General features: G+C 41.1%; 1 protein-coding gene across 1 annotated transcript in view; it reads right to left on the bottom strand.

The window, feature by feature from the left end:
• Window positions 1-25,095, bottom strand: part of LOC124712110 (roundabout homolog 2-like) — a 190,251-nt gene that overhangs the window by 9,002 nt on the left and 156,154 nt on the right. Inside the window, exons 3-4 of the mRNA XM_047242407.1 lie at window positions 3,392-3,545; window positions 2,094-2,224 (exon numbers count right to left, since the gene is read on the bottom strand). Coding sequence (XP_047098363.1) covers window positions 2,094-2,224; window positions 3,392-3,545 — 285 coding nt within the window. The remainder of the gene's footprint in view (window positions 1-2,093; window positions 2,225-3,391; window positions 3,546-25,095) is intronic.

Genomic DNA, 25,095 nt, shown 5'->3' with positions numbered 1-25,095 from the left:
TTCGTCAGCCTGAAGGCTGGTTATGTGCAGGTCTGTGTGCTAGTCTATCCTTCCAAAACCTCTTCTTATGTGATTTAGTGCTCCAGTTATTCGACTTTCCCACATAATTTCCAGCACTTCTTTGTTTCACATTTCGAAAGCTTCTGTAATCTTGCATTACATTCTCGGACTTCTTGCCGCGTCAATTAAAGAAAAACCTCCAGCGTTCGACGATTACCTCCAGCGTCTTCGTCAGGAGCAACTAACAGTCAAAACTGCAGCTGTTGTGGCCTTATATAGCCCAGGAAGACTTCTGATTGATCGGCAATTGCGTCATACTGTCGCAGATGGTGTCAACGTCTGCGCTGGTGGTGCCACCGCACCCGCCGTAACGTAAACATTGCGACGAATATCACTGACTCTTCTTTGCATCGAGATCGCTTTTCCGTGCACTGCTAAGATTATATCCGCTGTCTCTCACAGTCTTATTTCTAAAGCCTCTTTAATTACCGAGTCCCAGGGGGGGCCTGGGACAAAGCTTTAATTCATCAAACAGTATTGTATGTTTGTGAGGCTGTGCTCTGCCACTGCAGATTTCTCCAGTTCTGAATTTTTAATATGCCGTTGATGTTCTGTACAGCGGTAGAAAACGATATAATTGCTTCCACTCTCACAAGGGATGTTAAAAATCCCAGAAATCCTGAGGCCGAGACTGTCCTCAACCTCGACTTCCTAGGACTCCGCCAATTTTTCTGGGCGTAGCGCCGCAGAAGGGAAGGAACGGGCTGGGTTGTTGTGGGGGAGGAGACCAAACAGCGAGGTCATCGGTCTCATCGGATTAGGGAAGGACGGGGAAGGAAGTTGGCCGTGCCCTTTCAAAGGAACCATTGCGGCATTTGCCTGGAGCGATTTAGGGAAATCACGGAAAACCTCAATCAGGATGGCCGGACGTGTGATTGTACCATCGTCCTCCCGAATGCGAGCCCAGTGTGCTAACCACTGCGCCACCTCGCTCGGTGGAAGGAATGCAATCGGTGGCTCTTCACGTGAATTTTCAACATTTTCCCGGTTCCTTTCCTTGGAGAACGCTGACTTCGTATCACGTGACCCATAGCCGTTCTTTCGGAACACAAACTTCAGATGATTAATTTCGGAAACCAAGTGGCCCTCGTCAGAAACGGTCTTTGCTATGTTCAACAGTGGATTTAAAACTACTCTCTTCTGGACTGGATGACGAAAACTCTGGGCGCTAAGATGCAAATCAGTGTGCGTCGGCTAGCAGTAAACTGAATGGCCGAGACGTCCATCCGATTTTCGTTGTAGCAAAACATGTGAAAATAGCATTCTTCCCTCTTTCTCTGCCTCGATGGTGAACTGGATGTTTGGGCTCATACTATTCATATGTTCCAGAGAGTGCTCAAGAATTTCTATGCCGCGGTACAGACCATACATGTGTCGTCAACATAACAATAAAATGATGACAGACGAAAAGGAGCCAAATTTAATGCACGTTCCTGAAAATGTTCCATAAAAAAATTGGCCATTGCTGGAGACAACATAGTCATTTCGTCCGTCATTTCATAAAATTTACCAATCAGACGCCGTCTTTGTTGTACGTAAGGCCACCACGGCAGTAGTTTTGACAGGCAGCTGCTCGTGACGAAGAGGAGGGAGGTAATCGTCGAAAGGCCGAGGTTTACCTTGAATATATGAGACAGTGCCACCACGAAAGACTTCGTTCTCAGTTCTATACTCTTCTCGTCTGTGCTGCACACTGTACGCGCGCCAGTTCCATAAAAGACTCCAGACAAACACTTACAAAAAAAAAAATAACTCTTAGCTCTTAAACGTGTATTCGATGTTAACGTAATACTCTTTTTCCAAACTTGTTCCCCTGATCTATGGTACTTATCATAAGTATGGGTGCAATCATGGGTTACGTTAAAATTCTGAAAACTGGCAGTAAAACTCTTTTGGGTTATGGAGAAGCACAGAGAACCTTTGTTGATGAATATTATACGAATCTCAGTCCTACTGTGACATTCATCGACACAGGAGAGAAATATTTGGAATGGTGGACGTATTTCTAGCTTGAGAGCCCAGCGCGGCCTTACCGTTGACGGTGAGCTTGGCGACTTTGGACTCCCTGGAGCCCGCCATGTTCTGCGCCGCGCACTGGTACTGGCCCTCGTCAGCCTGACGGACGTCGGAGATGAGCAGGTTCCCTCCGTCCACCAGGCGGAGCCTAGGGCACACACACAGAGAACTGACCGTTACTAGCAGCACAACTGGCATCGCATCCACTAGCACAGACACACCTGTACACCTGGACGTGTCTGCCAGTGGGAAAATGTAATAGGGTGTTATTGTTGTGGTCTTGTCCGAAGACTGGTTTGATGCAGTTCTCCATGCTCCTCTATCCTATGCAAGCCTCTTTGTCTCCGAATAACTCTGCAGCCTACATCTTCCAGAATATGCTTACTGCATTCATCTCCTGGTCTACTTCTACGATTTTTACCCCCCCCCCCCCTTATACACACACACAAACTTGCCCACAGTACTACACAACTGGCCATCAAAATTGCTAAACCACGAAGATGACGTGCTACAGACGCGAAATTCAACCGACAAGAAGAAGATGTTGTGATATGCAAATGCTTAGCTTTTCAGAGCATTCACACAAGGTTGGCAGCGGTGGCGACACCTACAACGTGCTGACATGAGGAAAGTTACTCCAAGGATTTCATTATAACTAGCTCAGTGGAGAAAGAGAGTAACATGCGGGAAAGCCTATAATCGTGTCTCATTTCCATGTTATCAGCTGCTTCCCTTTCATGTTCTTCGACCCTTGTAATTGCAGTCTGATTTGTGTGCAAGATGTGAGGAACCTTTCGTTCTCTGCACTGTTTCACGGCTGCCTTCAGAGTTTCGAAAAGCATATTGCACTCAACATCGTCAGAACCTTCTCTAACGACGGGAACACCCCATACGTCATTCTCTAACACAATCTAAACTTCGCAGGGTGAAATTAATGGGGCATCTGTTTTGGCTTAGGTGCCGATATCTTGTAGTTTCCGAGAACATGACGGTCAAACTTTCTACGCTACTTGACCAGTCCGCTCGATTGTTGTGAAACGAAGCAAGTCTGTAGCGCTGCGGCTTAGGCCTCACTTTCACATATTTGCCGCGAGAGCGGACTAGAGAAGTGGCGTGTCATTTTCTAGGGAACTACAGAGTGGCGGCCCCTGAGCCAAAACAGGTGTCCCGTTACTTTCACCATTCTGATTTTTCACTTTGTCAGAGACCGATCTATGGTGGATCCCCTTGTAAATCTAGGAACAGGTATCAGTACCTTTGAGTCATATGGCATTTGGAGATCATAACGTTGCACAGTGGCGGCCAGCGTACTGACCTGGTGGAGGCGCGCAGGTCCAGCGGCTGCCCGTCCCTTCTCCAGATGAGCGCTGGTTCCGGCAGCCCCTTGGGTGGGCCGCACTCCAGCAAAGCTGTCTCTCCCGCGGCTACTCGGGTGTCCTTCGGCTCCGGTCGGAAGTCCTCGCGGAGGTCTGCAGCAGCACAAGTCACTCGCTAACACATGGACAGGCCCAATAGCAAGTACACTGTTCTACAAAACTACGGTTCTATCGAGTGCTCTATGCTACCTGTAGCTTAGTAGTGCAGAACTGCTATAAGCCATAGACATCCAGCGAGTGCAGTAAGTCGACATGCCTGTTACGATGTCACATTGTGAGACATAACGGCCAGCCACCGTAAACCTGCCAGCGCAGTGATGAAACAAGTATCTTACAGAACACACCATCCGATTTCTCCACCGATGGGCGGCAGAAATGTCAGGAACGCGAGAAGAAGTGGTACATCACCAGAAGTGAGCCGGTATTTTTATCAGAGATAATCTCGGACTGGCGAACCTACAACGAAAAGGGGGCTATGGCAGGCACTGCTGGGTTAGCAAGCAACCACCATGAACCCAGTCAGCCACCAGCGTTGTACCATCTTCTTGCATCAAGCACTGCTTCTGGAGCCTGGTGCCTCTCCACTGGTGGGCCACTTCTCAGCTCACTCCAGCAGCAGCCCGATCCCTGCGTAGGGGGCAGCAGGTCATGACCGGGTTGATATAACTGCTCTCTTTTGACACTGAGGCAGCCGCCATAGTGTCTTGCATCACTATTCGTACAGACGAGACATGTAACAAGGAGCAGCGGGGTACACATAAGTGCGTCACGTGCTGCTAGCTGGTCACAGGCGTCAGCATTCCGGGGTGCATACATACGTAAGAGCCCACAGGCAGGTCCCAGCAATCACTGCGCCACATGAGGCTACTGTGCCATACTCCCAGACAGGCGAAGCCACCACACTGCAGCTTCAGAGTGTAGCTGCGTGGGTTGTAATAAAGTGACTGACTGGTTAATATTATTTAGCTAGACTGGCACTGCCCTCCATCCTCACCATGATCTACCACGCCCGCCCAATCGTGCGCAGAACTTCTCTGTCTGCCCCCGATCCTATCTCTGACTCTTCAATCGAATATAAAGACCAAAAACTATATCTGTGACAATAATTATTGGTTACTAACCCAAATCAAGAAAGAAAACGTTCTTCAGCCCAGGAACTACATCGATACCAAATACAGAGATGGAACTGTCGAAGACGTTGCTGGAAATGTAAGGCTGGAGCATAGCAAAGCATGGAACTGAAAAATAGGCTACGTGAAAATCAGGAGAGGCACAAATTGGAAAACGTGCAATGCGCTGCTCTCGGTAAATGTTAAAAATTAAGTAGGCTGATAAGTAATAAATAAAGAATTAGTAAAAGTATTAGGTGAGGAAAGAAGTTTACAGAGGACACTTCCAAAAAAGGCATGGGTATGTGGGACAATATTGACTGGGCTACATACGTTGAAATTCTGAAGATAACACGGATAAAGTAGAGGAAGCGAAAGATTATTTACAAACTGTATAGGATTCAGACTGCAATTATAAGAGTCGAACGACATGGATGGGAAACTTTAGTTGAGAAGGCAATGACACAGAGTTGTAACCAATCCCCCACGTTATTAAATCTGTAGATTGACCACGGAGTTAAACAAATCAAGGAATAATTTAGAAAGGGCATTAAAGCTCATGAAGAAGCAATAAAAGTTTTAAGGTTTCACAACGACGTTGTAATTCTGTCAGAGACAGCGAAGGATTTGGAAGAAAAGTTGGGAAGAATGAATAATGCCTTGTAAAGAGTTTGTAATATGAACGTCAGCAAAAGCAAAACAAAGATAATGAGTGTAAACTAATAAAATCAGGTGATGGAGAAAGAATTAGATTACTAAACGAGAAACTAAAAGCTGTAGGTGGGTTTTTGCTATTTGAGCAAAAGCATAGCTGCTTATGTCCAAAGTAGAGAGGACATAAAATGCAGACTGACTACATCAAGAAAATCATCCCGGAAAGAAAGCATTTTGTTCACATCGAGTACAAATTTAAGAGTTAAAAGGCTTTTCTGATAGTATTTTTCTGGAGTGTAGCTTTGCACAGAAGTGAAACGCGGACTAAAAGCAGTTCCACCACGAGGAGAACAGAAAGTACTGAAATGTGGGGTTACAAAAGACTGCTGAAGGTTAAACGGATAGATCGAATAACAAACGAAGAGGTGCTGAGTGGAAATGGAGAAAAAAGGAATTTATGACACAATTTATCCAAAAGAGGGGTTCGGTTGACAGGACACATCCTGAAGAAACAGAAAATCGTCAATTTGATAGTGAAAAAAAGTGATGGAGGTGAGGGAGACGAAAGCTTGAATACTGTACGCAGACTGAAATGAGTTGAAGTTACAGTCCTACTCAGAGATGATGAGGGTTTCCAGGATAGACTGGCTTGGAGAGCTGCATCATCCGGTGTTCAGACTGAAGACCACAACAGCAACACATATGAAACATAGGCTACGGTATCCACGAACAGTTAACCTGGCGCTGCAAATAGCAGTCTCGGGAGGAGGTAGCGAAGATGGGCAAACACTGAAATACATTAAAAAAACTGACAGCAAAAGATGAAGTGTATAATTATTAAGTGTAGATGAAAAAATAATCGAAACAAAGATGATATAAAAAACAAAAAGTTCAGATGATTTTTATTCCAGTCTTTGATTACAATATCAATTCTTTTGACGATGACCGGTTTCAGTCAGTAATGACCATCCTCAGATCTTTTCTACGCCATGTCCCAAATTTATAAGGCCGTAATGTTTATATGTCTTGACGATGCCATTACGGCCTTATCACTTTAGAACATGGTGTAGAAAAGATCTGAGGATGGACATTACTCACTCAAACCGGTCATCGTCAAAAGAATTGATATTCTGATCGAAGACTGGAATAAAAAACATTTGACAGTATTGGATCACTGTTCATATATGCGACTATGTCGCAGCTGGTGAAAAAAGTTCAGAATGAAGAAAGTGTAACAAGATTACGAAACAGTACACAAAACATGCAGCTTTCGCAGCTGTTGTTACAAAGATACTCGTTACTGGACAGTAAAGTGAAAGATTTAAACATCAGGTACGCTTCATGGAACACATCATTACAAAAATAAAAAGTTGAAAAGAGGAGTTGCTTCTGATAATTTGAAAACTTCAGTTGGTACGAATAACTAACAACAGGACAGCTAAACACTTGCACAGTACACTCTACTAAAATAAGTAAGAAGTAATTTCGATAGATCTAAGGAATGTTTCTACTCTCTGTCAAGCAATGTTACCACGTAAGAACATTTTTCAAAGTGCAGGAAAATTTTGGGTGACTTCTGCAGAACAGCTTAAGGAAAAAACTAGTAAGAATGAATAAAACTGTGAACTGAACTCACTGAAAAGAAATAGCGGGGATGAAACCAGTGTAAGGAAACGACTTGAAATCAATTCAAAACTGCTGTACCTGCAACTGAAAAAAAAATATCTCATGCCTGATAGGCTACAGCATTACTTCGTGATAAGCAGGAAACACAGGTAGGAATTCTGGTATGGCAGTTCCTGCACCAAATCTATTTCCCCAGTGACGCTATCCCACATACCCAGTAGGGAAAACTTGTGGCTGTAGTTGTCAGTGTTCCCGGTAACGGCCAGATATATCATCTTGCATGCAATATGCAATGTCCTCACACGTTCCAACTATCATGTTGGTCAGAACAGTTTTCAGTGTAGTTGTGAGTGCATTCTGTCGGTGTTAAGTGAATTCGTGTGGACAAACTGTTGGTACTCGTACGATGGGTGCTTCCGTAACCAATCTAAGAGTTTCATAAGCGGGGAGGAATTGCCGGGCGAACTGAAATTCGTGAATCAGTCTTCAATGATACTCATTTCCATAACAAAAAAACTTAGAGCCGAAGCTACAAAAACTAGACTACGGACAAACGGAAGAATGTGATTTGATCCGGTGATCCTTTTGCACACCGTTCCTAAATTTTGGCCGAGTTGACGTCCCAAGAGTGAAACATGGTATGGAGATCGTTGGCGATTTGAGCAACCATATCGTTGTATTTCTTCGACCCCTTGGTTACTCTGTAAGCTCGCATAACTGCCAAAGATTATGTGACCAGTCTGGCTGATCAGCTCCATCCAGTGTTACCCAGTGACTATGTCCCTGTTCACATAGCTTTCACCGTTCAGGACGTCTTTCGTGAGCACGTGGGTGAAGCGTGTAATCTTCCCTGGTCACCAAAGACACGCACGAGATCTCAATTTTATTACGGTAAACTTCGGAGAGAAAGATGAGTGATCACTATCCACCAACATTACCAGTTTTCAGGGAAGAATAACATAAGACTCCGTTAAAAACTATAGAGAATTGTATTTATTAGTCCCGAGACAGATAGAAGTTGTTCTGAATTCCAACTTTATTGGGAACTGTAATGTATTGCGATTTTGATGATGGCATATTTTTTTCCATCACCTGTCCCTCTACAATTACGTCACTGGAAAACATTTAGCTCAGAAGATATGATGTTAAAAACGTAAAGATGCGTAAAAATCTAGCTGCCTTAGGTCTTCAACCGTAAAGGGTTCCTTAATGTCAAATATTTAACACATTAACTCATTTGTAATCAGACGCTTGAAGCTGCTCTATACATAGGAGTTGGATTCTTTAAATAATCGGTGTTTGGGGGGGGGGGGGGGGGTGTTACTAGTCAAATACTATTACACTACACTGCACAAGAGCTCTTCTCAGTTACCCGGAAGACACATCATCAAATCATATTGTGTGAAGCTCCTCCATTCTAACAGGTTGCGGATAAGACGACTCCTTGATGATCGGAAAGCACTAAGTATATTTTTAACGGATGAAACTGTTTTAATCCTTTGGCATGTAACAGGAGAATGACGGAGTACCATAGGCCACTTCCGTGCTTAAGTCACGGCCTAGACAGGGTATCACACATGGATCTGTGTCTCTATCCCCACAGGCAATCCCATCAGACAGAGAACTGTACACCACAGACGCATTTGCCTACAAGACACAACTCTGATCAGTTTTCAATGTGTACACGATCCTAAACATCATTAAATCTTGTAAAAGCGGTAGACACAGACATTAAATTGTACAATACGATCAGTTTAATGCTCTTTTTCCAACAAGAGTATAAAGAAAAATGATAATCCACGTCGATAGGGAAAATTCACGCAAAAGAAAAGGAGAGTATTCTATAGAGTGTGTAAAAGTATAAGGTACTCTTGAGATACGACGATATGAAACGGTTAACCTTTGAAGGATGCAAAAATCGAAATTTTTATATAACTTTATTAAATTTTATTTTCTGGGTGCAACAGTCTGGAGCCGCGCGACCGCTACGGTCGCAGGTTCGAATCCTGCCTCGGGCATGGATGTGTGTGATGTCCTTAGGTTAGATAGGTTTGAGTAGTTCTCAGTTCTGGGGGACTGATGACCTCAGCAGTTAAGTCCCATAGCGCTCAGAGCCATTTGAACCATTAAATTTTATTCTCTTTCCCTTTAATGCGTTTATAAAGAAAAATGACCTCTACACGTTAAATTTTTGTAGTCGCTGTCGGTACGCTACCATGCCACCATTATTTAAATTACGCAACTCTAGTAGTGTAAAATTCTTGCTTCCAGTGACTCTGTCTGAGATAATGCGTATACACGGATAGCTCTGCTTGTTTCTGCCATGTGTAAACGATCACTTTTGCTTCTGTTAATTTTATATTTGGTGAAGCTTTTGTTCCTACTGAATGTTTGATGCCTAAGTACTACAGATTTTTGTGACTCTAGATGTTCATTAGTGTGTAGTAAATGCTAACAATGTCACATATCAGAAATCCGATAAAGTAAAATTCATGGGTAACTAGTTCATAAAAAAAGCAGTTCATGTTACTGACAGGAACCTATATATCAGTTCCTCGGGAGAAGGATTGCCACATAGCTCACCCGATCATTCAGACTTTTTTGTTGGCAGTGATGCTAATCATGCATCCAACAAGTTGTTTGTTCAATTACTTTCATGTAATCTGCACTACCATATTGTTTACATTTCACCACTTCCTTTAACAAATATGATGCTTCGATAATTTGTTACTGATTATGAAATTATGTTACAATATCCCCTAGAATTTTGCACATAACGATGAATTAAATGTATAATCCTACTGTTAGGCAGATGTCATTTCCTTTAACCATTTCTATACTCCTTTATATAAAATGTATATATTTTCGTACTGCCCTCATGTTACAAAATGAAATTTAATTTCTTTTTGCTGAACTATGTGTTCACACTTTCACCAAAGAATCTGTAAGTTCTAAAGGGAACGCCAAGAGGAGGCTTGAAAGTGAAGATATGCAGCTGAATGAAGAGATAGCTTCAGTAATTCTCTCAAGTATAATTTAATATGGCTCACATCTTAATTTGCAATTTCCCTCAAGCTGCATTTTTCAGAATTTAGGTACACATCCCTCCTCAAGTTTATGAAGCATTTCCATAATTTCTTTTCTGTGATTTACCTTTATCTATACATGTATAGTATATTTAAACTTACTGCAGCTGCAATTAATGCTAGAGAGTCTTTGTTAGGGAAAGTTCTAAACATTAAAATATAACATACAATAAATTATTGTGGTTAATGTACTTAAAGTGCGGAATTAAATAGCTCTAACATATTAGCCGACACGTCATACGTATCTGGTAAAATTTGGTATCCTTCATATGCAAACTACCCAAATTTGAAGGCATTTCAGAACATCTTACTATTATTATTAGATTTACAATTATTGTTTATTATAAGGACCAATATGTCATTAACTGTTCAAAATACTTGCAGATTGTTTCGAAAGTATTGTGCATTAACTATGATAAACTGCAGAACAGTAAAACACTTGCAAAAGAGGTAGTACTAGAAAGAAATACTGATTTTCACGTAATATGGAGCCGACAAAGTAGCTTGCGTCCTTAAACATATGACTGAAAGGAGTCCCTGTTAGCACATTTAATTTCCTGTAAAGACAAAGGTTTATCTAGCATGAGGAAGTGTTATGTGTGAAGCTTATCTAGGAAAACTGTTATCATCACCGATGAGTGAATGAGAATACTGGACAATATATCGAATGCTGTGTGGGCTTGTGGAGGTGGAGGTTCTTTCTAATCGTCTGTGGCAATGATTAATAATCGTTCAAAAATTTGTAAATTTTTACTCTTTTTCATGAAACGCAACTCAGGAGATGTTTTAAACTGAGCATGAATTTTGGCTTCCACGGCCTTTTAATGAGTACGTAGAATTACTCAGTCTGGCTCCTGCAGTTGATGGCCTTAGGAGGAAAGAAGGAAACCTACCCTAATGCGTTATTTTCAGACTGACCCCTCTCCACCAGACGAGACTCATAATGTACCTGCTCGCCTCTCAGGGCGCAGGAGGGGCAGACAGAAACTCGTAAACATGTAAATTAAGTAAAAACGTCCATCAGCGCCGGAGCTGCGGACCTCATTTGAGAACATCGGGACAAGTTCCCAGGCGCCAGCGACCGCTTCCAACGTAATTGAAATTCGGGGAATGACAAGGCATACATGCATGATTAATCCTTTTGACTTATTTTAGAGGCAGAGGGTAAGCGTTTTACGATGCTGAAAGACTTTATATTGAAGAAACTTCTGAACCTTTACACTGTTTGAATTGATTAGCATAAGCAGTTATTTGGTGCGTAAAATGTTCATACTGTAAATATGCCGTTATTTTTGTAATGTCTTACGATATACATTGAGGTAACAAAAGTTATGGGATAGCGATATGCACATATACAGACGACACCCAGGGGACACCGCATTAACGGGGGAGGGGGGAGGGGGGAGGGGGGAGGGTTTGGGTGCTTCGATGAAGTCAAGGGCTATGCCGACAGTAGGAAGAAAATCAGGTATGTTGGAGGGCCTTGAAGTGACAGCCTCACTATCAAACTATACATGCACAGCCCCCGTAAGGCGGCCAGGCCAAATAAAAAGTTACTGACAAGCTACATAGTAAAACCCAGACAGAAAAGCATACGGCGAACCGGAAAAGGAAATTGGTTAAAGATTTTGGCATAGCGGATCATGTAAACTTAATAACAAGGAACGTCAGAGGGATATCGACAAAGGAAGGAGGCCCACATAAAATATTTGAAGAGTGGAGTTGTGATATAGTATTTATCACAAAAACTAAAAAGAAAATAAAAGGAACTAAAGATATAGGAAATTAGTACTATGATAAACAGTGGAGTAGAACAAAGCCAAAGAGCACAAGCTGGGGTTGCCATAATAATAAATAAAAAATGGACAAACAGATTGATGAGCTATGCATGGATAAGCGAGCGGATATGCAGCATAAGACGTAAGATTTCTAGGGGAAATCTGACCTGTATAGCAGTGTATGCCCCAGAGGAAGGGAGGACGAAGGAAAGCGAGACCTTCTACGAAGAACTACAGAAAACACTAGATAGGACAAATAACAATGACTATATTGTAACTGGCGGAGACTACAGTGCAAGAACATGAAGGGAAAGAATAGATAATGTTGTTGTTGTTGTTGTGGTCTTCAGTCCTGAGACTGGTTTGATGCAGCTCTCCATGCTAAGCTAACCTGTGCAAGCTTCTTCATCTCCTAGTACCTACTGCAACCTACATCCTTCTGAACCTGCTTAGTGTATTCATCTCTCGGTCTCCCTCTACGATTTTTACCCTCCACGCTGCCCTCCAATACTAAATTGGTGATGCCCTGAGGCCTCAGAACATGTCCTACCAACCGATCCCTTCTCTGGTCAAGTTGTGCCACGAACTTCTCTTCTCCCCAATCCTATTCAATACTTCCTCATTAGTTATGTGATCCACCCATCTAATCTTCAGCATTCTTCTGTAGCACCACATTTCGAAAGCTTCTATTCTCTTCTTGTCCAAACTATTTATCGTTCATGTTTCACTTCCATACATGGCTACACTCCATACAAATACTTTCAGAAATGATTTCCTGACACTTAAATCTATACTCGATGTCAACAAATTTCTCTTCTTCAGAAACACTTTCCTTCCCATTGCCAGCCTACATTTTATATCCTCTCTACTTCGACCATCATCAGTTATTTTGCTCCCTAAATAGCAAAACTCCTTTACTACTTTAAGTGTCTCATTTCCTAATCTAATTTCCTCGGCATCACCCGACTTAATTCGACTACATTCCATTATCCTCGTTTTGCTTTTGTTGATGTTCATCTTATATCCTCCTTTCAAGACACTGTCCATTCCGTTCAACTGCTCTTCCAAGTCCTTTGCTCTCTCTGACAGAATTACAATGTCATCGGCGAACCTCAAAGTTTTTATTTCTTCTCCATGGATTTTAATACCTACTCCGAATTTTTCTATTGTTTCCTTTACTGCTTGCTCAATATACAGATTGAATAACATCGGGGAGAGGCTACAACCCTGTCTTACTCCCTTCCCAACCATTGCTTCCCTTTCATGTCCCTCGACTCTTATAACTGCCATCTGATTTCTGTACAAATTGTAAATAGCCTTTAGCTCCCTGTATTTTACCCCTGCCACATTTAGACTTTGAAAGAGAGTATTCCAGTGAACATTGTCAAAGGCTTTCTCTAAGTCTACAAATGCTAGAAACGTAAGTTTGCCTTTCCTTAATCTTTCTTCTAAGATAAGTCGTAAGGTCAGTATTGCCTCACGTGTTCCAGTGTTTCTACGGAATCCAAACTGACCTTCCCCGAGGTCGGCTTCTACAAGTTTTTCCATTCGTCTGTAAAGAATTCGTGTTAGTACTTTGCAGCTGTAGCTTATTAAACTAGTATTTCGGTAATTTTCACATCTGTCAACACCTGCTTTCTTTTGGATTGGAATTATTATATTCTTCTTGAAGTCTGAGGGTATCTCGCCTGTCTCATACATCTTGCTCACCAGATGGTATAGTTTTGACAGGACTGGCTCTCCCAAGGCCGTCAGTAGTTCCAATGGAATGTTGTTTACTCCGGGGGCCTTGTTCCGACTCAGGTCTTTCAGTGCTCTGTCAAACTCTTCACGCAGTATCATATCTCCCATATCATCTTCATCTACATCCTCTCCCATTTCCATAATATCGTCCTCAAGTACATCGCCTTTGTATAGACCCTCTATATACTCCTTCCACCTTTCTGATTTCCCTTCTTTGCTTAGAACTGGGTTTCCATCTGAGCTCTTGATGTTCATACAAGTGGTTCTCTTATCTCCAAAGGTCTCTTTAATTTTCCTGCAGGCAGTATCTATCTTACCCCTAGTGAGATAAGCCTCTACATCCTTACATTTGTCCTCTAGCCATGCCTGCTTAGCCATTTTGCACTTCCTGTCGATCTCATTTTTGAGACGTTTGTATTCCTTTTTGCCTGCTTCATTTGCTGCATTTTTATATTTTCTCCTTTCATCAATTAAATTAAATATTTCTTCTGTTACCCAAGGATTTCTACTAGCCCTCGTCTTTTTACCTACTTGATCCTCTGCTGCCTTCACTACTTCATCCCTCAAAGCTACCCATTCTTCTTCTACTGTATTTCTTTCCACCATTCCTGTCAATTGTTCCCTTATGCTCTCACTGAAACTCTGTACAACCCCTGGTTCTTTCAGTTTATCCAAGTCCCATCTCCTTAAATTCCCACCTTTTTGCAGATTCTTCAGTTTTAATCTACAGGTCATAACCAATAGATTGTGGTCAGAGTCCACATCTGCCCCTGGAAATGTCTTACAATTTAAAACCTGGTTCCTAAATCTCTGTCTTACCATTATATAATCTATCTCATACCTTTTAGTATCTCCAGGGTTCTTCCATGTATACAACCTTCTTTCATGATTCTTAAACCAAGTATTAGCTATGATTATGTTGTGCTCTGTGCAAAATTCTACCAGGCGGCTTCCTCTTTCATTTCTTAGCCTCAATCCATATTCACCTACTACGTTTCCTTCTCTCCCTTTTCCTACACTCGAATTCCAGTCACCCACGACTATTAAATTTTCGTCTCCCTTCACTATCTGAATAATTTCTTTTATTTCATCATACATATCTTTTATTTCATTTCATTTTATTTTATTTCATTTTATTTTATTTTATTTCATTTAATTTTATTTCATTTCATTTTATTTTATACATTTCTTTTATTTCATCATACATTTCTTCAATTTCTTCGTCATCTGCAGAGCTAGTTGTCATATGAATTTGTACTACTGTAGTAGGTGTGGGCTTCGTATCTATCTTGGCCACAACAATGCGTTCGCTGTGCTGTTTGTTAGATAATATAGTTGGCTATTCTGGAGAGACTACAGTCAACAGCAATGGAACCCTGTTAAGAGATTTTGAAACTTTAAACAACTTCAGAATATCAAACTCTTTCTTTGAACACAAAGACATACACAAATACACATGTGCTGCCAGAGGATTTAGAACCTCAAATAACTACTTCGTAACAAACCAAGAAACAGATGTGTTGTTTCAGGATGTGCGTGTATATAGAGGGTACGACATAAACACAGACCACTTCCAGCTACAAGTAAAAGTTGCGCTTAAACAGAGATGGCATAAAACACATAAAAATCCTCAGAATAACCAAGGGAGGTATATAAAGTCTACTTACTAGAACAGGAGTCAATCAAGAATCTTTATGAAAGACGTTTGGACACAATATTGGGCACAGTTCCAGAATCAGAGAATATTTAAAATGACTGGGAACAAATTAAGAACATACTAAGAACTGCGGCCAGTAAAGCTTTAGGTTAAACGAAACACAGGAAGAGGAAAAAGGCCACATAATTTGGACAAAATAAATTGAGGAGGCTGTTGAAATAAAGGGAAAACTATATAAAAAATATCTACAACACCCAACTCAGGAGAATAATGAAGCATACAAGAAGCACATAGCAGAAATGAAAAAAGTAAGCAGGAAGCTCCATCAAGACGGTTGGGATAACTTTGTTGCCAGGACCGAAAATGATGTCCATGGGAGACAAACAGTTGTATATAAAATGGTAAGACATTATAACAGCGAAAAGAATGCGGCAGATATCAATGTAACAAAGAACAAAGACTGGCTGCATTATTACAAGGAAATGTGGACTCATGAAATGAGCACAGAAAATGATGAAGTTCTTGAAACAAAACAAAATCATCTTGGATTCCAAGAATTAGAATGTGCTCTCTGACATATAAATAACCCAAAGGGAGAAGGAAGTGAAGGCATTAACAGCAAACTAATAAAATATTCTTCAGTAGCATTTAAAAAAGGTTCCTCAGATTTTTGAATCTTTGCTGGATAACAAAGGAAATATCAAAACAATGGAAGATCTCACTTATAAAACCAATATTTAAAAAAGGAGACAGAGAAAAACCAGAAAATTATAGAGGCATATCATTATTAAATACAGAGTATAAGATCTATGGTAGAATAATAACCGAGAGACTATAACCCATAATGGACTGCCTGTTGTCAGAAGAGCAAAATGGATTCAGAAAGGGGAGAAGCTGTACGGGCAACATATTTATGCTACAGCAAATTATAGAAAACCATAAGGAATTCCATAAAAAAACGCACATCCTTTTCGGCGATAATGTAAAGGCTTTTGATAAAGTAAATAGATAGCTAATGTGGGAAATTTTAATAACAAGAGGTATACCAGTACACATTGTACAGGTAGTTCAAAAGATCTATGCTAATACAAAAATCCAAATAATTAGGGACAATGAATAAACAACAAAGATTATTGATTTAGGTGTTCGACAAGGTTGCAGCCTCTCTCCACTGCTTTTTAATATATACATTGACGACATTAAACGGCAATGGAGAATGAAACTGACGAACTATACATATAACTTCAACCAAAAAGATTACATTATGACTTTCTTATTCGCAGATGACCAAGTGTTAATTTCGAATAATGAAGATGGACTGCAGAGAGCTGCTTACGAATTATACCAAACATGTCATCTATATAATACGTCAATATCAATACAAAAAACAAAAGCCATGGCTTGCTGTGGAAAAAATCGAGTAAGAACAAAAATAATAGGAGACAACAAGATTATAGAGCAAGTAGATAGATTCGGATTTCTAGAAACCATGCTGTCGTACAGAGGAGACCTAGATCAAAAAGACAAAACTGAGAAATTAAACTACTTAAATGGGAGACCAAGAGATGAATACACTAAACAGATTCAGAAGGATGTAGGTTGCAGTAGGTACTGGGAGATGAAGAACCTTGCACAGGATAGAGTAGCATGGAGAGGTGCATCAAACCAGTCTCTGGACTGAAGACCACAACAACAACAAATGTCACTATCAGAAGAGCCCTCCAACGTAAAGTAAGAACAGAAGTGAATCTAGAATTTTATAAAGTTACGTCAATACCAACATTACTATATGGAGGTGAAGAAGATGAAGAAGAAGAAGAGAGATGGCGGTACTACCGCGTACACAAGATGCACAAAGACAATGCACTGACGGAGCAGTTAAGTGTACTCACAACAGATGATGTTTACTAAAAGGTTTCCGACGTGATTATGGCCGTATGACGGGAATTAACAAACTATGAACACGGAGTGGTGGTTGAGCTAGACGTATGGGACACTCTGTTTCGGAAATCGTTAGGGAATTCAATACTTCGAGATCCACAGTTCCAAGACTGTACAGAGAACACCAGATTTCAGCCATTATCTCTCAGCACGGACACCGTAGTAGTCGACGGCCTTTACTTAACGAACGAGAGCAGCGGCGTTTGCGCAGAATTGCCAGTGTTTACAGACAAGCAACACTGCGTGCAATAACCGCAGAAATCAACGTAGGACGTACGACAAATGTATCCCTTAGGACAGTGCGGCTAAATCTGGAGTTAGTGGGCCATGGCAGCAGACAACCAACGCGAATACATTTGTTAGCGGCACGCCAGCGTCTGCAACGCCTTTCCTGGACTTGTGTCCAAATCGGTTGGACCCTTGACGATTGGAAAACCGCGGAGTGGAGGGATGAGTCACGATTTCAGTTGGCAAGAGCTGATGGTATGGTTCGAGAGTGGCTCAGTCGCCACAAAGCCATGGACAGAGTTTGTCAACAATGCCCTGTGCAAGTTGGCAGTGGCTACATAATGGCATACATAAGGGAATGGACTCAGTCGTCTGATCCAACTGAACCGATCATTGACTGGAAACGGCTATGTTCTGCTACTTGGAGACTATTTGCAGCCGTTCATGGACGTCCTGCTCCAAAACGACGATGGAATTTTCATGGATTACAATGTGCCGTGTCACCGGGCCACAATTATTCAACAAGGATTTCAAGAACATGCTGTACAATTCGAGCGAATGATTTGGCCACCCAGATCGCCCGACGTGATTCACATCGAATATTTAGACTATAGGACATAATCGAGGGGTCAGTTCGTGTGGAAGTTCCTGCATCGGCAACAGTTTCTTAATTACGGACTGCTGTAGAGGCAGCGGGGCTCAACATCTGAGCAGAAGAATTCCAGTGGCTTGTTGAGTCCATGCCACGTCGAGTTGCTACACTAAACTGGGCAAAAGAAGGTCCGACACGATATTAGGACATATTCCATGACTTTTGTCACCTTATTGTATAGGTCTGCAATTTTCCTCGTGATTGAAATCCCGTTTTCTAATTTGGGGCTATACCAGTTTCTCATTTCCGCATATGTAAGTGACTTCCTGTAGCTACACTTTCTGATGCAAAAGAAGTAAGTCCACTGGTTTAACCATTGCTCCTTCTGGTTCGGTTACGATTATTCAGATATGTAGAACAGAACGAAATCAAACGATTTTGACGTTGGACTCACTACCAACTCTGGGCGGTGGGTGCTAACCGTGCCACACCACCCAGGGCGGCAAGCTCTTTTTTTATGGGGGGGGGGCGGCAAAACGATTAATTTTAATGTGATCCAATGAAACATGACACTGAAAGTCTTGCGTAAATGAAGAATTGTGAGAATAAGTTGAAAGTACCAATAATTGATAAAATCTAGTGACTTACCGGAAATTATGTACAGCATTGTGAAATAGATAAAAAAATGAAGAGCTGCGGTTCGTCCCCTTGGGTGCGCCTTTCAAAATACGGAAACTTGCTAGGGGCAGTGTTGCCAACTCAGTTAGCATCATGCCTCTACCAAACACAGAAATGTCGCTAAGTTATATTGCTCTTCTTCTTACCATGTTGCTTAAAATAATTTTTGGTGATTTGTCTGTAAATTGTTTTAAGATTTTCATCATTTCCTTTTCTTTCTCGTTGTTGTAACCATAATAAGTAGATGTTACTATTAAGATCATACGGAAAAACCTATCAAGTCTCTTTTTTTAGAACTGTAGAATCTGAAGTGCACTGCACCAACTCTCTGTCCAGTTTCGACGTATTTCAAACTGTTTGCGTGGCTGTAACTATCACTTTTTGCTACATTAAATAAAAGTACTTTCAAAACAGCTTGCTTTGACCCATAAATCGCGGTCGTGCATATTGGAAAACACGCATTCTCGACATCCGACCACACCAGTTTTTTCCTTTGCGTACTACAGACACGCTAAATAGGTACTGGTGATTTATACACTATTCTTCAACGAATAAAGCATCTACATGCAAGTCAGTGGTTAGCCCATTAACTTACACTTCATCAAGCAGAAGCGCCACCGGTATCACCGATATAAATCTGCTTTGCTGCTTGCTGCAGATCCCGCGCCGCACGCCTCCCCCCCCCCCCCCCCCCCCCACCACCACCCTTTTGCTCAGCCGACGCGAGAAAGTGAACGGATTTGCCTTTTACGTTCCGCGAGCGACACAACTCAGTTTTCGATGACACATTTAATTTAGGAGTAATAATTCAAAATGTATTACACCGTAACGTTTTTGACGTCGGTTTCACTGACGGGTGCTCCAGACTTGTCTTCGGTCTTAAAGACGTATTCACGTCCAAAAAACTTACCGTTGAATAACGTGCGTGAAAGTAAGACGTCACGGATGAAGTACAATGAAGAAGGTTGACTCTATCTGAAAATGGAAGGGCAGGGGGTGGTGGAGGGGGCGGCGCTTGAAATTTTCGCACGAAGTGGCAAAAGCCCTGGAGCCACCCCTGGTTGGACTAGTAATCGATGATGTTCGATGTAGTATCGATGATGTTCTTCGTAATGATTGTCACCGAGTATTCACATTCCGAAATATTGCAGAACGAAAAGATGAAAAAGAAAGTCGTCATCTGTCGATATTTCATTTCAGTACCTATCACGATCTCGTTTGAATTCGCTATACAGGCGTTATCGTTAAGTCTTAATTACGTAGAGTCGCACAACATACTACGTAACGCGCAATAATTAAAGCCGCACAGCAACTGCTCACTCGCAGAGGATTAAGTTCGCTAATTGACATGTGCCAGCACGTACCCAACACGGCGCCGGCGTAATTAGTGTAAAGTGTCTGAAACAGTGGTAACGCAGCATTCGTCTCTACGCGGATGTGAAAAAAGAAGGCGAGGAACTTTCGTAAAGCCGAACGGGTTAGCAGCAACTCTCGCCAGTATTAATCACCAGTGGAAAAACGAAAAAGGTAAAAAAAGGAAACATGTTTATACAAGATTTAATTACATGAGCTCGGTGTTTGGTCTGGAAGTGTGAGTCTGAACTAAAACTGCCGAAGGCATTTTTCCGACGTAAAATCCGTAGCATCGGATTTTCTAACATGTAATGCTTTTTTCTTCTTTGAACAGATCAACACGGGCATTTTTATTGTTATTATTTTACGCACATTAATCGAATACTTCAATAATCCCGCGCTGCGATAACTAAATACTGCGCTAACCAGATTATTCAGGAATCAGATGCAGCAGTAATAATATTCTCCAATAACAGAATCCTGCAGCTATATCAGCTGAATTCGATATTTCCATTGCTCTGGCAGTGTGGATTAAAATAGGAAGGTCTTCATACCGCGTATGATAGATGCAAACCAAATGTTTAGCGTAATACCGTGTGAGGAATGGTTGATGTAGGATTTCAAGGATTATCCTAAATTACTGTGGTAGCTGGGATGGTTCGTTCGGAACTTTTACGAACGATTTCTGTCCCCTAGTCTTCAGTCCGAGCTTATGTCTCTTATGACACCGGCGTCTACGTGATGTGAAACGTAAACCTTGTTTCCTTTTTTTTATTTAAAATATAAGTTACTAAACAATTACAAAATAGTCAACCCGAAAAATATTTCTGCTGCATAATGTAAGCGTTTTCAGTGATATTACAAGAAGTCTGAGGACATAGAAACAGGAAGAAAACATTTCAAGAAATTTTTTGATGGCCAATAATAACAAAAAAAGGTGAGGTCGGATATGGATGAAATGAAGACCTCAGAAAGAATACACAAAGTGAAAAGATAGACATCACAAGAAACTATAAGAAACAAAAGATTCTCCAAAGAAATTTTTAATCATGTTTACAAAAGTTAAGAAAACGGTCGATATATTCGAGGAACAAGGAAAGATATCACTGAAATGTTCATAAAATAATGCTCTTTTCAAAAACGGAATTATATCTCTAAATATCTATCTATGAAGCTATTTTTTACATCAAACGTCATTTGTCGCCCAGTCAGCTTCACAAATTATTTTACTCCTTGACCTCCAATCATGTTATTTTTGACACAGCAACGCTTCTTACCTCTGCCCATCTTAACATCGGTTTATCTCATTCACTCTCTTCGCAGGAACCCAAGTTATTTGTGGCAGCCTTACCTCGGGTAATCTAATGCGACCATATCTTCATATCAGAGCAAAAGGTCTCTTTTTGCTGACTCTTCGAATTATTTCTGTCATCGTTATTTTAGTTCGTACTCAGCCCGCAGCATCGTCTCAAAGAACGGTTTTCTAAGCTACATACTTGTGCTCTGTGGAAAGTCTACACAAATGAACATCTTTGTTTTTTTCTGATGTCGGTATGGTATGAGGTGGAGAGTATCTGTCTCTTTATGGGTTATCCTAGGTACTCTTTTGTGTAGCAATATCTTAAGATTTCCTAAACAGTGAAATTTAAATAGTAGTTGCTTAACTAATAAAAAGTGAAAGAATTAAGAGTGACCAGAAAGGGAGAAAGGAATGGGAGAATTGACAAAAATTGGCACAAAAGAATAATTTCATCCGAAACCTACGCGGCCAAAGCTCAAGTTAAGACACTGGGCTCGCTTTAGGGAGGAGTGTGGTCGACATTCCGGTCCAGCCTTCCCGATTTAGGTTGTCGGAATTGACGAAAAGTCACCAAATAAAGCAGAAGTGATATCTGGCGTTTCCCAAGAAAGTATTATAAGCCATTTGCTGTTCCTAATTTGTATAAATTATTTAGGAGACAATCTGAGCAGCCCTCTTTGATTGTTTGTAGGCGATGCTGTCACTTAACGTCAGGTAAAATCACCAGACAAGATATCTGCACAGTTTATAAATGGCAATCGATCCCAGTGATGAGAGGTCATTCGTATGAGTACTAAAAGGTATCCGTTAAGTATCAGTTACACAATAAATCGCACAAATCTAAAGGAAGTCAATTCAACTAAATACCTAGGGATTATAATTATGAACAACTAAAAATGAAACGATCACATGGATAATGTTTTGTATAAGGTGAATCGCCGACTGTGTTTTATTGGCAGAAAACTTAGATCATCTAACAAATCCACCAAAGAGAATACATGTACTACGCTTCTACGTCCTCTGCTCGAGTATTGCTATGAAGTATGGGATCCTTATCAAGTAGGATAGACGGAGGACATCGAAAAATTTCAAAGAATGGCAGCTCGTTTTATATTAAAGCGAAATAGGAGAGAGATGTCACGAATATGATATGCGGCTTGGGCAGGGAATCATTAAAACACAGGTCTCTTTCGTGATATGTTGTTGTTGTGGTCTTCAGTTCTGATACTGGTATGATGCAGCTCTCCATGCTACTCTATCCTGTGCAAGCTTCTTCATCTCCCAGTACCTACTGCAACCTACATCCTTCTGAATCTGCTTAGTGTATTCATCTCTTGGTCTCCCTCTACGATTTTTACCCTCCACGGTGCCCTCCAATGCTAAATTTGTGATCCCTCAATGCCTCAAAACATGTCCTACCAACAGATCCCTTCTTCTACTCAAATTGTGCCACAAACTTCTCTTCTCCCCAATCCTATTCAATACCTCCTCATTAGTTACATGATCTACCCACCTTATCTTCAGCATTCTTCTGTAGCACCACATTTCGAAAGCTTCTATTCTCTTCTTGTCCAAACTAGTTATCGTCCATGTTTCACTTCCATACATGGCTACACTCCATACAAATACTTTCAGAAACGACTTCCTGACACTTAAATCTATACTCGATGTTAACAAATTTCTCTTCTTCAGAAACGCTTTCCTTGCCATTGCCAGTCTACATTTTATATCCTCTCTACTTCGACCATAATCGGTTATTTTACTCCCTAAATAGCAAAACTACTTTACTACTTTAAGTGTCTCATTTCCTAATCTAATTCCCTCAGCATCACCCGACTTAATTTGAATACATTCCATTATCCTCGTTTTGCTTTTGTTGATGTTCATCTTATATCCTCCTTTCAAGACACTGTCCATTCCGTTCAACTGCTCTTCCAAGTCCTTTGCTGTCTCTGACAGAATTACAATGTCATCGGCGAACCTCAAAGTTTTTATTTCTTCTCCATGAATTTTAATATTTACTGCGAATTTTTCTTTTGTTTCCTTTACTGCTTGCTCAATATACAGATTGAATAACATCGGGGAAAGGCTACAACCCTGTCTCACTCCTTTCCCAACCACTGCTTCCCTTTCATGCCCCTCGACTCTTATAACTGCCATCTGGTTTCTGTACAAATTGTAAATAGCCTTTCGCTCCCTGTATTTTACCCCTGCCACCTTCAGAATTTGAAAGAGAGTATTCCAGTTAACAATGTCAAAAGCTTTCTCTAAGTCTACAAATGCTAGAAACGTAGGTTTGCCTTTTCTTAATCTTTCTTCTAAGATAAGTCGTAATAATAATAATAATAATAGTGATATATTTTCACGAAATTTCAATCCTTTCTGCGAATGTGAATTCTTTCTGTTCATAGCTACATGTTTAGAAATGAATGATCATTGTAACAGAATAAGAGTAATCAGAGCTTTCACGGTAAGATTTATGTGTTCGTTTCTCCCGCACGTTGCACGAGATTGGAACAGTGGAGAAAAAGTGGGGAAGTTGTCTGATGAACCCTCTGACAGTGTGAATTGAAGAGTATTCGTGTAGATGTAGATGTAGATATCTAAGGTTTCTATAGATGATATAAGTCCCTAGATGGTTCGACGGTAGCACCATGATTTTCTTCGACATACGAGTCTAATGCAAATATATCTTCCGTCTTTAATAAATACTGACAGTATGTTTTAGCCGACAAGTGCCTCTTTGGAAAGATCCGTCTCTAATGACCTCGATGTCGATGGGACGTTAAACTCAATCTTGCTTTCTTTTGGAAAGGTGAAGAAACAAACGAAAAGAAAAAAAACTAAAATAAGAAAAAACAAAGAACACAAGAAGCAGAGTAATTGTACAAAAGTATCAGAATATATAACCAGTAATAAGACATATGTACTGAACGATACCTAACGTCTACCTCTTTCATGAGGAAATTGGGTTATTCGCGTTAGAGGTCACACAGTATAACTTGGCACATCCAAAGAAACACATTATCTGTGCAGGGCGAGTTCGCCCCTTCGTTCTCAATGGCCGGCCGCTTTGGTTTGCTGTCTCTATCGGCAGCTCAGCTGTACATTTCGTCTGTTAGCGGCGACCGTCTCCCTCAGTTGTTTACGCGCTGGTTGTCTCATTGACCAGTCTAGTCAGACACTACTGATTTATCGGATTATTGGTCGTACTAGCATAGCCTGCTAATGCTGACGTTTGCAGGCTCGCTGTCTGTAGCCTAGAAGTTCTACTTGTGGGGAGGCTTCAGCTACTAAACTCCACGTCCCCCGACGCGCGGAAGCCATATGCAACGGAACCCTCACGACTATCAAAAAATGTAAAATGTTCAAATGTGTGTGAAATATTATGAGACTTAACTGCTAAGGTCATCAGTCCTTAAGCTTACACACTACTTAACCTAAATAATCCTAAGGACAACCACACGCACCCATGCCCGAGGGAGGACTCGATCCTCCGCCAGGACCAGCCCCACCGTCCATGACTGCAGCGTCCGCTCAACTACGTGGTGCTGGTACGCGCCGCATTATTTTTTGCGCACACTACCAAGAATATTTTCTGTGTAGAACTCCTGCTTCTTGCACAGCGACAGTTTCAGTAATAGACATGACAAATACCGAGAATGGTAACGCAGTGACTAAAACACTGGACTCGAATTTCTGAGCAGCAGTCTTCAATTCAAGTCTGGGCATCCAGATGTGGGTTTTCTGTCCAATACATAAAATAGTCTGCTGGCCCCTTACTGCAATTAAGAAAACACTATTGCAGAAGGTTGTGAAGATATTCTACATAATTGTGTACTGTGTACAGTAGAAGAACATTTCAAAGACGACCATTTTTAGTACCAGGATGATAATG

Source organism: Schistocerca piceifrons, chromosome 8 (assembly GCF_021461385.2).
Source record: "Schistocerca piceifrons isolate TAMUIC-IGC-003096 chromosome 8, iqSchPice1.1, whole genome shotgun sequence".
Classification (NCBI taxonomy): Eukaryota; Metazoa; Arthropoda; class Insecta; order Orthoptera; family Acrididae; genus Schistocerca; species Schistocerca piceifrons.
The sequence above is the reverse complement of the archived record's forward strand: the minus strand, read 5'-3'. Positions and strand labels throughout refer to the sequence as shown.